Source organism: Mastigoproctus giganteus, chromosome 7, assembly GCF_048544385.1.
Source record: "Mastigoproctus giganteus isolate SK-2022 chromosome 7, ASM4854438v1, whole genome shotgun sequence".
In the NCBI taxonomy this organism is placed as follows: Eukaryota; Metazoa; Arthropoda; class Arachnida; order Uropygi; family Thelyphonidae; genus Mastigoproctus; species Mastigoproctus giganteus.
This window is the reverse complement of record NC_143581.1, coordinates 77,284,933-77,299,468: the sequence shown is the minus strand read 5'-3', so window position 1 is coordinate 77,299,468 and position 14,536 is coordinate 77,284,933. Positions and strand designations below refer to the sequence as shown.

The following is a 14,536-nucleotide window of genomic DNA, read 5'->3' as shown; positions in this document are numbered from 1 at the left end:
CACACAATAACAAAATATCTCATAACGAATTAGTTTATAATGCAGCTATCAATAGAAATATTTTCTGGAAATTTCATTAGAAGATAAAATATAAATCCAGAAAACATTCTGTACCAATATTATTGCCTCAAACAACAATTACAATAAAGCAAAATACTGTTTCCTAAAACAATTACAAAAAAGCAAAGTTTTTTTTTCTTTTTAATCAAAGTCACATTGTAATTTTATCAGTTTTACAACAGTTTTTTCCTTTTCCAGTGGGGCTTCAAACTGATGAATTTCCTTGATTTTGTATTATTTTTTATGTAAACCCCAAACACGAGCGGTATTAGAACCTTTGGTACTTGGAACCGTGTTTGGGTTGGAGTTGAGAAGATGAAAGAAGATATTTGTTGACATTGGACTTGAACTTCTCTAGACAAATTTTCAGGAAATACGTATGAAGAAAGGTTGTTCCAGAAAACGGCAGTTGAATGAATAAACGAGCAAGATGAAAAGTTTGTTCTGTGAGTTTGAAGTTGGACAGTAAATGGATGTTGGCTGGTGGCTGCACGTGTTCGGACTGTTTTGAAAGAGAGAGCAGAAATTATAGAAGCCAATTCAGAAGAACTGTGCCCATGGAAGTATCTGCAGAAAAGGCATGCAGCAGAAACAGTACATCAATGAGACAGTGAGTGGAGAGAGAGACTGTTAGAGATGAATCATTAATTAACCTAACTGCCCTCTTCTGAATGGAATCAAGAAACCTGAGAGAGGTTTTGGGGCACCACCCCAGATGAGGGAACAATATTCCATGGTAGGGCGGATTTGCGATTTATACAGAGTGAGCAGATGTTTGGAAGAAAAGTAACACCGAGAGCGAAAGAGAAAACCAAGTTTTTTAGATGCAGAGGAAGCAATATTTGTAATGTGCTTATGCCAAGAGAGATATTAGAAGTCAGGGTAATCCCAAAAAGAGAGATATCATTTTGCCTAGAAATCGGAGTGTCACCAAAGATAAGCATAGGAGCAGAAGAATCCTTTTTGCGAGATATAAGACAAGACTGAGTTTTAGAAGGGTTGAAATCAACTAAGTTGTCTTTGCCCCACTGAAGAATTACCTAAAGATTGGCATTTAAGGAATTGGTAGCAGATTTTCGAGAAGTTGAAGTTGATAGACTTGGCAAGGTTTCTCAAAATGGGAAGTGGAATGCAATGTGCTATCATCAGCAAAACTATGGGTAGGGTTTTCCAGTCAATGGAAGAAGGAAAAGAGTGGGGGAAAGAACTGAACCTTGGGGGACACCAGCATTAGTGGAGAAGTTAGAAGACAGAAAGCCATCTATCATCACCCACAGTGAGCAGTCAGAGAGAAAACTGGATAACCAATTACTAAAAACAGTTGGCAAACCATAAGATGGAAGCTTGTTTAGAAGACCTTTATGCCAAACACGATCAAAAGCCTTTGAGATGTCAAGAGCAACTGCTTGTGTTTCACCGAACCTTTCCATTGAATTTGTCCATAAAAGGGTAACATAAGCCAGAATATCACCAGTGGATCAACACTGATGGAATCCATACTGCTGATCGTTGATTAGATGGAAAGTTTCTAGATAGTTTAAGAGTTGGTGGTTAATTGATTTCTCCATTACCTTAGAAACAGCAGAAGTAATTGCAATGGGACTATAATTGGATGGGAGGGATTTGTCACCCTTTTTAGGAACTGGCTGGATCTGAGCAAATTTTCAAGAAGAAGTAAAAACACCTTTGGAATAAGAAAGTGAAAAAAGGCGGCAAAGAATAGGAGTAAGTTCAGGAGCACAGGTTTTGAGAACAAGTGGAGAAATACCATCGGGACCTGGAGCTTTCTTAGCATCAAGATTCGTCAAAATCCTTCTGACATCCTTTTCACGGAAGACCACAGGAGGCATTGAATGGAGCGTGTTGGGAATGGTGGGAGGTGTTTTAACAAGATCATTAATACATGAATTGGAAGAAAAATGGGATGCTAGCAGCTTTATCTTTGGCTGAAATGACAACAGAACCACCTTCGACAGATGGTTCTGTTGGAGCAGAGATGGGCAAAGTTTGCGGCCAGTAGCTTTGGCAAGAGACCAGAATGGTCGGCTACCATTAGGGCAAGAAGCAAGTTTTCTACTCTTAGCCTGTTTAAACTCTAGTTTGGACTGATTAATAACTACTTTGCAATTGTTGCGAGCTTTGGTGTAGGCAGAAAATGAAACAGGAGAATTAGAAACAAGCCAATTACGATATGCAACATTCTTCTCTTGAACAGCATTAGCACATTTATTGGAAAACCAAGGTTTAGATAAAGGACGAGATTTTAAACTGGAGTGTGGAATAAAGGATTCCATTCCTGCAAGAATAATTTCACTGACATGATCTGAGCAGATGTTGACATCAGAAGTTTTGAAACAGTAATCCGACCAAGGAAAAGAAGAAAAGAAATCTCGCAGGTGATCCCATTTCGCATTCTTGTAATGCCAAACAATACGAGGTTGGGAATAGCCATGAGATAATGGCTCCATTGGAGAAGAGACAATCACCAAGTTGTGATCTGAGGTGCCTAAAGGACCTCTCACTTCGACCGTGTACTTAGAATGGTTGTTTGTGAGAAACAGATCAAGCAAGAGTGTTGGCTGTATGGTTAGGATTGTCCGGTATTCTTGTAGGTAAATAAACAATCTGTGCAAGGTCATTAGTAATTGCAAAAGCCTCAGCATCTCGACCTGCTGGGTTGGTCTGACTAGAAAATGGAAACCAGCTGGAGCTGTGAACATTAAAATCGCCAAGGAAAATTGGACTGGAGAAAGTCAAGTTGCAAAGAGAGGAAGTCAAAGAGCTCCAAGTGTTTAGTGAAGTTGGGAGAACAGTAGAGAAAACAGATGGATTTGACACAATGAGGTAGAGAGATTTGAAGCCAGAGAAGATCAAAGAGAGGAGATTACAAATTGCCAAGTCTCTGACAGGGAATATAAGAACGGACATATGCACAAGTACCACCTTTGAGGCGAAAGGAATCATACAGCGAATAATTTTGGCATCTGAGATGAACAGTAGTTGAATCAACCGATAACTGCGATTCTGTCAGAAAAAGTACATGGGGTTTGGCAGACTGCAAGTGGAAATGGACATCGTTGAGATTAGAATTGAAACCAAGTATATTTGTGAAAAGAATTAGGAAGTGTTTGGGAGGTTTAGATCTTTTCGCAGATAAGCTTGCTCTATTAGTTTGACAATTCATGGTGTATTCAATAGTAACAAAAAGTGAGTGGGACATGCTGTATGAAGTAATGAAATTTTTGGATCTGGCGTACACATGGTAAGAATATACCCAGATCCTTGACATAACGTGGCCTCGACAATGCTCCCCGCATACACACTACTCGGACTCCCTCCAGTCACCATCTGGCAGAGTAGAGATAGCAAGATTATACACTATCTGATCTGGAAGCCTCCTAGAGAATTACCAATAGGTTCGTTCCCGTGTACTAACTAGCGGTCGGCCTGCGAACACTGTTTTAGAGCTGTACCCTCGAAATGTAAGAAATATTGGATCTCGCCACGATGTTCATCATAACCTCGAAAGTTGTCAATCATACTCCATGATGGAAGGGATGGGGAAGGGTTGACCAGAACTTAGCTCTAGAGACTAAACATGGGTTCCACCACTTCAAGCCTCCAATAAGCAAAGTGGTGGTATTGCACTGGTTGATGAGAGTCATCTACCACCTAGTAAGTTGTGATTACTGTATTAGAGACACCTGCTATCTGATGAGAAACCAGGGATCCTTAAACAGGCCATCACAGCAATGTTTCATCTTTTAGACAATGACCAATTAAGCTTTTGGAAAGGCCAATCAAGAGCTCCAAAAAGAAAAGGTTTTTTTCTGTTATGAGCATTATGGATATGGCATTATTTAAGTGGGTGACCATCACTGTGGGTGACCATCCAGGTTCATACCTGGATAGTCACCAACAGTGTGCTTGTGCATGGAGGTTATACCCAGGATTACTAACAGTTCCACTATCGTGAAGGTGCAAGCAGAGGATTTGGCTGTCACAGACCATCCGGACTTCGCCGAAATTGGATCCACTTGACTTGAGTGTCACCCGAATATCAGTTCCATCAGCGTTTTAGACTCCCAGGTAGCAAGTACAGCTTGTCTGGCATATCTTAGAGAATGTCTGCGACCTCAAAGACCAAAAACAATTCATTGCAATTCTTTTGGTTTATGTTTCTTACACCAAGAAACAGTAGTGTACTTTTTTCCCCCCTCCCAGTATCACCTTGGTAACAATGACTGGCAGCACCTTCTGTGTCACTCACAGCTCCATGTAAGTTGATTTGTTTTAGTCAGGGGTGGCATGCAAACACAGGAAATTCAAACGAATGCAGTGACACATTCTATAATCAAGGTAAACACCTGCTTGTTTTTGTGGGCATAATGAAAAAAATACATACTTGATTGTACAGTTTTGCTGTTCAAGTTAATTAACAATTTTTTCTGAAATTTAAAGTTTGGAAATCAAAGAAAACACTTCTGTTTATGTATATTGAGAGTTTCAATTTTATAGATAGAGTAGAAATTATAGAAATAATTAGTTAATTTTACGGGCGCAATTTTCAAAAGAGGCTTAAAAAAAGCCTAAAATGGCGGGATTGAAACAGGGTTAACTTAACCCTGTTCAGTCCTGCCAGGGTTAACCTTCCAAAAATTCATTTGGCAGTTTTTTCTTCACTATATGCTCACTGTATGCTTAATGTACAAATTGATATTCTCCATTTAGTAGCTTTCAGCCTTTTGAGTTACATTACTAAACAAATCTTACTCACAGCAGAAAGAATGTAAAAAAAAAATACAGGCAAATAAAATGTGCTCATTTGTACAATGAGCATATAGTGGAAAAGCAAGTGCAATTACTAATTTTATTTCTAAATTCACTATGATATTGCATAGAGATAAAGGAAGTCTTTATTTCTAAATAAATAAATACTGCATTCTAACAGCAGCTAGACTACAACTACTAGCAGTCACCAGGTCGCAGGATGATAATTTTAAGACATTTTACCTGTCGTATAACAAACTGTGTATCTGTACTGATTTAGACAATCCGATGACGATTATTTCATTTTTCATTAAGTAAATGAATTATATGCTGTGCAACCCTTTTAAAAACACCAATTTTAGAAGTGTGGCTTATATCCCAGGAAATATCTTTTATTATGAGTTTAAAATGCTTTGTAAGAATACTAATAAATACATACAAGAACAATAGGAATGATGACGCGCTCCAAATAGTTAAATATCACGGTATGCTGCTCTTTATTAAATAGTGTGATAGGACGATAGAGTGAATGCTGAAGAGCCAGCCTGAAAAACAGTAAAAAATAAAGTTATTATTCACCTGCACAGCTGCATTTTTAAAATAAATTTTTATTATTATTATTTTTAATATATTGAAATAGCAAAGCAATGACTTTGACATGAAATGATAATGCTAAAAATATATACATTTATAATTTATATAAATATTAACCAAATGTTTAAAGTAACACTTTCCCTATTTTCTGCACGTAAAATATTTATTTAATTTGGAAACAAAATAAGAAACACACCACCCATTTTGGAAGCAGCTTTGGGTTCTTCCTTCTTCACTTTCTAAATCAATTTACTAAAGATTAAAATTTTATTTTTAAAACACATACACACATTACACTGGTGAAATATTACAATCCTTACAAACTCAAGATCAGGTGGTTGGTATCTGACCTGGTTCTAGACGTCAAAGAAATTATTGTGGTGGCTGTCTCAAGAAGTGCTCGTTATTCATTTGATACCATTTTCTCATCATCTGTATAGAAAACAATTTCAAATTACATTTGGAAAGGGCAATTCTGGCATCCCAGAAGAGCACTAAAATTCAGCAGTCATTATTCATGCATTAAGAATTTGCAGATAAAGGAACCACTAGGTAACAGTGATCTCAGTGTACTGATGTGGGATTTACTTAATGATGTAACTACCACCAAGGGTAAAGGGAAGGGTTTTTGTTTTTGTAAAGGTGACTACAGTGGTTTCAGACAGTTTTTAAATTCTATACAGAGGGATCAACTGATGATGTTACCAATGGTGAGTTCTAAATGTTGTAGCCTTCGGGGACTTAATCTTGGAGGCTACCAGGCTTTTCATACCAAGAAACACTGTTCAAGGTGCCGACCGGGCTAGCCGAGTGGGTAAAGTACCTGCCCGGCAACCCAAAGGTCGCGGGTTCGATTCCCGCCTCGGGCTGGATCAAAGTACTGCAAAAACCATGGGAGGTGCAATATGGCCACAGAAGCCGATGCGCCAACAACTACCAAATCAAAAAAAAAAAAAAAAAAAAAAAAACTGTTCAAGGTTCAGGCCTAAATGGTTCGGATGAATTAATGAGGCTCGTGGCAGAGAAAAAAAATGCATGGGATGCATATAAATTATCAGACAACACAGAAGTCTACGGCATATATATACTAGTCGGTAATCAAGTCACAAAGGAGGTTAGGCAGGCGAAGGCAGATTATGAGAAATCTTTGGCAAAGGACACAAAGAAAAACAGCAAAGATTCTTTACTTATATAAACTCTAGAAGGAGGGGGATGAATCAGATTGGTCCACTTAACATAGATGGCTGGACTATTGATGACCCTGCTCAAGCAGCTAATAAGTTGAATGAGTATTTTGCATCTACATTCACACATGAGGAGTTATTAAAGGAGGGGAATGCCAGAAGTTTATCAAACTAACAGGGAGCTAAGTGATTTTGTAATAACTGAGAGCAAAGTGGAGGAGAAATTGTTGAAGTTAAACATAAAAAAGGCATCTGGGTCAGATGGAATCTATCCATTTATAATGAAGGAGGCAGCAAGGGAAGTAAGCAAACCCTTAGCCATAATTATAAGAGCATCCTTCGAGTCAGGATAGCTCCCCATGGACTGGAGATGAGCAAATCTATCTCCAATTCACAAAGGGTGTTCAAAGGGTGACACAAATAATTATAGACCTGTTAGTTTAACTTCTGTTCTGGGAAAAATAATACAGTCACTGGTTAAAGAGGTGATACACTAGACAAGATAGCAGAGATAGTTCAGACACAGCATGGGTTTATTAAGGGGAAGTCTTGTCTGACCAATTTGATTGGATACTATGATGTGGTCACAAAGGAACTGGATGCAAAAAATAATTTTGATATCATATACTTGGATTTCAGTAAATCTTTTGGTACTGTTGCACATGGAAAACTGCTGTACAAATTGGAACAGTATGGCATTAAGGGCAAGTTACTGAAGTGGATAAAGGGATGGTTGAGTGGGAGACAGCAAAGAGTAGTAATAAATGGACACTGCTCTAATGTGGACTAATGTTATTAGAGGAGTTCCCAGGGTTTGGTGCTGGGCCCATTGCTGTTTTGTGTATTTATCAATGATATCGATGAAAGTATATCAGGCTGAATGTCCAAGCTTGCAAATGATACAAAGGTTGGCATGATTGTTAATGACAGTAAAAACAGTATGCTAATGCAACAGGATCTAGAAAAGTTAGGCAGATGGGCTGAGAAGTGTCAACTGAAGTTTAACATTGACAAATGCAAAATACTCCATATGGGTAGCAGTAACCCAAGAGAAACATACCAACTGTGTGCTACACTCGTGGAGGTGGAGAATGAAAAAGATCTGGGGGTAATTGTGCAGTCAGATATGAAGTTCTTTGAGCAGTGCAAATGGACTGCCAAAGCAGGTCATGGAGTTTAATGATATATAGGAATTTTGCTAGCAGAGACAAGGAGGTGATTACCCCTTTGTATAAGGCAATGATCAGGCCACACCTTGAGTCCTGTATACAAGTCTGGAGGCCTCATTTTAGGAAGGATGTAGAGTTGCTAGAACGAGTACAGAGAAGGGCAACAAGATTGGTGAGAGGAACAAAGGGGTGCACTTACGAAGAAAGGCTTCAAGATCTGCAAGTTGCAGATCTTGAAGCCTTTCTTCGTAAGGTCTTCAAGACTAGGCACCTGCGAGGTGTATGAATGGTTTGAACAAGCTCAATGGTGACGGGATACTTCCGCTTACTCAGATTAAGAACCTGAGGGGGCACAAATTCAAATTGAGGAAAGACAGTTGTAGAATAGATGTGTGGAAGTTTGCCTTTAGCCAGCAGGTAGTTGATTGCTGGAACAGACTTCCATCTGTTGTTGTGGAAGTTGATAGCTTAAATAAATTTAAGGCTGAACTACACAAACATTTGGAGTAACCGGATGGGTAAAATGGAAAGGGGTTTTTTTTTTTTTTTGGCTGATACTGTATAAGCTTGCTTTCTTGCATCATATTCCTCAACTAATGCTAATTCCTAGGGCTTATGATTTGATGATGACTGTTTTCTGCTATTGTCTTGACTGTACTTGTTGGAGAGTGCCATCTACCACTGCTTTTCTTATCTGGCAATCCAAGCAAGTTGTATAGTCAGTTATATGTGGTACTGATAGGTTTAGACGGTAACTGTTGTATGCTGCTGGGATTTGACAGCTATCCGGGTAGATTGCTTGAGGCCTGTTTCTGTTGTAACTCAAGAAATTGACTTTGTCTTTCATCAGATTGCCACAATATCCCAAATTCTCTAATTATGGAAATTATTCTGGGGGATTGACAAATGACTCCAATTGATACATGTATTACAATACATTGATACATGTATTACAATGGATGTAATACATGTATCAATGAAAACTACAATGAATAGTATGTTGCATAATCTATGCCAATTCAAACAAGTTAATTTTCCTTCACTACAAATATTTTAAAAATTGTGATGAATTGCATAACTCTAAATTAATGAGACAATTTTAAGCACATCAAAACAGTTTAGAGACAATTTTAAATGTGTGTGTATATATATATATATATATATACACATAAACAAAAAAGATTAGCACAGCCAAGATTGAAAACAATAGCTAAGAGAGCAAAGAATAGGAAATAGGAATAAGTTTGGGTTTTTTTTTTTTTTTTTTTTTGTATGTGAATAAAAAGAAAAAATCAGATCAGATCCTTGTGTACTGTATATGAGAAAGTCTTAAACATAGCTAATGATCTAAACAAGCACTTCAAATCAATCTTTAAGAAACACACTTCATGGTGAGCAGAGGCTGTGTAAGTGAAGCTGGAAAGCAGGAAATTAACAATATGAAATTTCAGAAGCTTATTTAGCAAAAAAACAACTTTCAAGCAAGAAGGCATATAAAGCTCCTGGACTCGATGGTATATACCCAGTAATTTTGAAGGGGGCAGCCAGAGAGTGCATTGAAGCATAGAAGTTAATTATGAGGGCATCACTGGACTTGGGAGATCAGAAAAATCAATAACAACACTTGGAAGAGAGAAGTCTACCAGTCTATCAGACTTGTTAGTCTGATAGACTGGTAGGGAAAATCTTAAGAGGAATTATTAAGAATGCAATCCAGGGACATTTAGACAGAAATGGTATTCTGAACAATACATAACATGGTTTTGTTAAGTAAAAATAATGTTTAAGTAAATTGGTAAGCTATTTTGATGCAGCTACTAATGAGCTGGATTTACGGAACAATTTCAACATAGTTTATTTGAATTTCAGCAGGGCATTTTACTCAGTCCCTTATGAGAAGTTACTGTACAAGCTGGACCATGTTGGGATTACTGGCAAGATTCTAAGATAGATTGCAGGAATGCAGAGCAGAAGTTTGTGATTAATGGATATTCTTCAGATTAGCGTAACATCAGAAATGGAATCTCAAAGGACCACTGTTGTTTCTGATGAAAGGAAAGAGGGAGTGATTTTTTTGTTGTTTGGTTTTTAGGAGCATTAGCAACTAAGGCCATATTGCTCCGGGATATGCGGTGGTCATTCCATGACCTTTCCGCATTCTCCGTATTTGGTGGCGATGGGCTCGAACCCCGGTCTAATCAAGAAGCGTGTGCTACGCACTGCTGCTCCTTCCCACCTGGCTACAGAGGCGCCCAGAGTGAGTGATATCAAAATTTGCAGATGATTTAAGGATTGGAAGAGTTGTTAATGATGGTTGCTTAGCAGTGCTCCTTCAGGATGATGTGAACAGGCTTCAGGAATGGTTCAGAAAAGTGGCAGCTATGTTTTAATGCAGCAAAATCTTAAACTTCAGGAACAGCAACCACAAAATAACTTAAGACTGCACTTGAAATACTGTGTCCAGTACAGATACCTCATCTAAAAAAAGACTGAACTTCTTGAAAGGGTCCAAAAAAAGGGCAATTCATTGTGTAAAAGAGCAACTGTAGGAGGAAAGATTTTGATTATGTGGGCTACAGAGCTTGGTAACCTGGTTCCTTAGAGGGGACTTAATTGAGGTTTATAAAGCTGCGAGAGGGGTTAGTAAAATGAACAAAAGTAACATCCATTTATTATAAAATTCAGTAAATAGATGTTATAAAGTCCAGTTTTAACATATGAGAAATAAATTGTTATTTTGTTTTGTTAATACAAAGCTGTTATGGTTCAAATTAATTAAAATTTATTCCCACACAAAACACTTACTGTTCAAGGAGAGTTTTCTAATGGAGTAAATTTAAGTAAAGAAAGAATAAATATTCTGTTATGTTGCAAAGCAATGTCATAAAAAACTGAAAGAACTTGTGATCATGACAGTTTCAAAGCCAAGGTGTTTTTGAACAGTTAACCAACTTCTGTGTGATTATGAAGGCAATAGAGGTGTTTGGCCTTGTAGACAAAAATTTTCAGTCTTTGTTATTGAAAGAAGAGAGAAGAATACCTTCAGAAAGAATGAACATTTTTGATAATTCTGCAGATCACTGTCCTAATATTAGTAGCAGCAAATGATGCAAATCATCAGCCAAAAAAAAAAAAATTTCCCATTGATGTGGAAAGTTCTTTGTCCTGTCCATTCCTTCCAATAGTTTGTCTACTTCTTCCTTGAGTTTATTGAAACTACCCACTTCCACAAAAACAGATGAAAGTTTATTCCAACAATCAACCACCCAGCTGGAACACAAGTTAAGCTAACACGTCTGGAATTATTCATGTCACTTGTTTATGCCTCTTTCTGAATTGGGGAAGCATTCACACATCTCCAGTCCATAAGGACCTTCCCTAAATCCTAGAGCAGTGTCCATTTATTACCACTCTCTGCCATCCCTTTATTCATTGCAGCAACTTGCCCTTAATGCCAGACCACTCCAAATTGTACAGCAGTCTTCCGGGTGCAACAGTATCAAAAGCTTTCCTGAAATCCAAGTATATGATATCAAAATTATTTTTTGCATCCTGTTCCTTTGTGACCACATTGTAGTATCCAATCAAATTGATCAGACAAGACTTCCCCTTAACAAACCCATGCTGTGTCTGAACTATTACTGCAGTGTTGGTCCTGCATCACTTCTTTAACCAGTGACTCCAATATTTGTCCCCGAACAGAAGTTAAACTAACAGGTCTGGAAAGACTCATGTCACCCTTTGAACCCCCTTTGCAAACTGAGGATACAATTGCACATCTCCAGTCCATGAGGACCTCCCCTGAATCTAAGGATGCACTCGTAATTATGGCTAAGGGTTTGCTTACTTCCCTCGTTGCCTCCTCCTTCAATATAAATGGTTAGATTCCATCCACCCCAGGTGCCTTTTTTATGTTTAACTTCAACAATTTCTCCTCCACTTTACTCTCCATTACTACAAAATCGTTTAGCGCCCTGTTAAACTTAAAAACTGTTAGAGTTTAGTAAACGTCTGTCCTCCCCTTTCCTTACAGAATTCCTAATGTGTGAATGTAGATGCAAAATATTTATTCAGTTTGTCAGCTATCTGAGCAGGATCATCCTCTTCCTTCTAGAGTTTACAAAAGTAAAAAAGTCTATTTTTCTTTCCATCCTTTGCCATGGATGTCTCATAATCAGCCTTTGCTTGCCTAACCTCCTTTGTTTTTTTTTTTTTTTTGGTAGTTGGTAGTTGTTGTTGGCGCATCAGCTTCTGTGGCCATAATGCACCTCCCAAGGTCTTTGCAGTACTTTGATCCAAGCCCGAGGCGGGATTCGAACCCACGCCCTTTGGGTTGCCAGGCAGGCACTTTACCCACACGGCTAGCCCGGTTGGCACCTCCTTTGTAACTTGATTACAGACTAACTTATATCAGCCATGGGCTTCTGCGTCACCTGATAATTTATATGCATTTTTCTCCTCTGCCACGAGCCTCATTAGTTCATCTGACATTCATTTAGTTCAAAATTTTTAACAGTATTTAAAATTTGGTATGAAAAGCCTAGTAGCTTCAAAGATTAATTCCTTCGAGGCCTTCCCATTTAGAATTCGCTGTTTTTAACATCATCGGTTGATTCAACTGTATAGAATTTAAAAACTGTCTGAGACCACTATAGTCACCTTTAAGAAAACAAAAACTCTTCCCTTTATCCTTGATGGTAGTTACATATTTAAGTAAATCCCCCTTCAGGTCACTGTGATAACTGTCACCTAGTGGTTCCTTTATCTGCAAATTCTTAATGCATGAATGCAAGTGCCCAACTCACAAGTTCTAGTCAATATCTGGAAAGTTAAAATTCACCATTACAAGACATTCTGATTTACTGGCCCACTCAATTTCTCTGCACAACTGTTCATTGTACTCATCAGAGTCATTAGGCCTATAATCAGTAATTTTGTCAATGATATTCAGGACTTTTTACAGTAGGGATGAGGGGATAATTATTCTGCTGTACAAGTCAATGGTAAACTCACATCTTGTATATGGGTCTGGAAGCCATATTTTAAGAAGGATGTGGGTCTCTTAGAATGGAGGCAGAGAAGAGTAGAGCACGAGATAGTGAGAGGAACAAAAGGAAGCTCTAACCAAGAAACACTACAGGTCTGCAAATTGCAACTTCTGGATAGTTGGTACTTGTGAGATGACCAAAATCTTTAAGGCTTCGAATGGATTAAGTAAGATAAATGTTGATGGCATGCTTACTCTTGCTCAGAACACATAATATGGGCATAAATTTAAATTCAGACGGAATAGTTGAAGGATAGTAATGAAGAAATTCACTTTTACTAGAGGGTATTTCACCACTGGAACAAATTTTCATCCTTTGTTGTGGAAGTAGGTAGTTTGAATAAATTTAAGGAGGGAGGAGACAAATTTTTAAGGGGTGTGAACAGGTAATGTAGGAAGTGGCTTTTTTTGTTTATTTATTATTATTTTTTTTAACCGATGATGTGTGAGCTTGATTCATTGCATCAATTGTCAATATTAATACAAGTCAATCCAACAGTCACATTGTTGATGCCTCATTGAATTGATGATATAAGCATCCCCCTCCACGTGTCCTCCATGACAACACTGATTTTGCCACTTGTAACCAATCTGAATAGGTCTTAATTTGAGTCCTGTCACAGACTGGAGGAATTTATAAAGCCCTCTTCAATCTCAGGCAGAGGAAGCAGGTTCTTTCCCCCCACAGGTTATTCTTGGTTTCTCAACCAGTAACATGCAAATTGGCCTGTGAACACATAGAAAATGCACAACACTGCACTATTTCTCCTGCCAGAAATTACATGTTGGGTTCATACCGAGTCTCTACTATTTTCACACTTTTCCCATTCTATAATTTGTCCATATTGGAAGTTTGAGCAAAAATCAATAAGCCTAATATCCCTCTGTCCCATTAATTATTGCACAGTGAGACAACAGGAGATGTGAGAATTTGTGGAAACCTGATGTGGTTAGTCCCTCTACAAACTTCAACAGACACATAGATATGCATCATCCCCACTTCCACCACTGTTGCTTGGCTAAGGCCACGAAACCTTCATCTATTCACCACAGAAAGACTAAATACCCTAAAAAGGAACTCTCACCCTCAGGAGGCCCCTATAGATCAAAGAAAATCCATCCCTTTCAGGTGTTTTTTACAGCCAGCAGTAAAAACATTAAAGGATGAGTCTACAAATTTCTACTGTATAAGCCTGCTTTCTTGCATCACTTGCCACTTCTCAGAAGTCATATTATACTATGAAGCAATGACTTCATACATTGCACTGTAGTTTACATGGAACACCTTCTTTACAACTGTTTTTTTTTTTTTTTTTTATGTGAACCCCAAACACGAGAGGTATTAGAACCTATAGTACTTAGTACTGTGTATGGGTTGAAAGTTGAGAAGTCAAAAGAAGATATTTGTTGACACTGAAATTGAACTTCTGTAGATTGTAATTTTCAGGAAATATATATGAAGGAAGGAAGGTTGTCCCAGAAAATGGCAGTTGAATGAATAAATGAGAAAGATGAAAAGTTCGTTCTGTCAGCATGAAGTTGGACAGTAAATGGTTGTTAGCTGGTTGTGGCACGTGTTCAGACTGTTTTGAAAGAGAGAGCAGGAATTATAGAAGCCAATTCAGAAGAACAGTGCCCACGGAAATATCTGTAGAAGAGGCATGCAGCAGAAACAGTACATCTTTGAGACAGTGAGTGGAGAGACTCTGTTA

The 14,536-nt window shown here is 38.1% G+C and overlaps 1 protein-coding gene across 1 annotated transcript in view; it reads right to left on the bottom strand.

The window, feature by feature from the left end:
* Positions 1-14,536, bottom strand: part of l(2)k05819 (transmembrane protein 94-like protein l(2)k05819) — an 809,128-nt gene that overhangs the window by 582,749 nt on the left and 211,843 nt on the right. Inside the window, exon 7 of the mRNA XM_090377739.1 lies at positions 5,270-5,375. Coding sequence (XP_090233865.1) covers positions 5,270-5,375 — 106 coding nt within the window. The remainder of the gene's footprint in view (positions 1-5,269; positions 5,376-14,536) is intronic.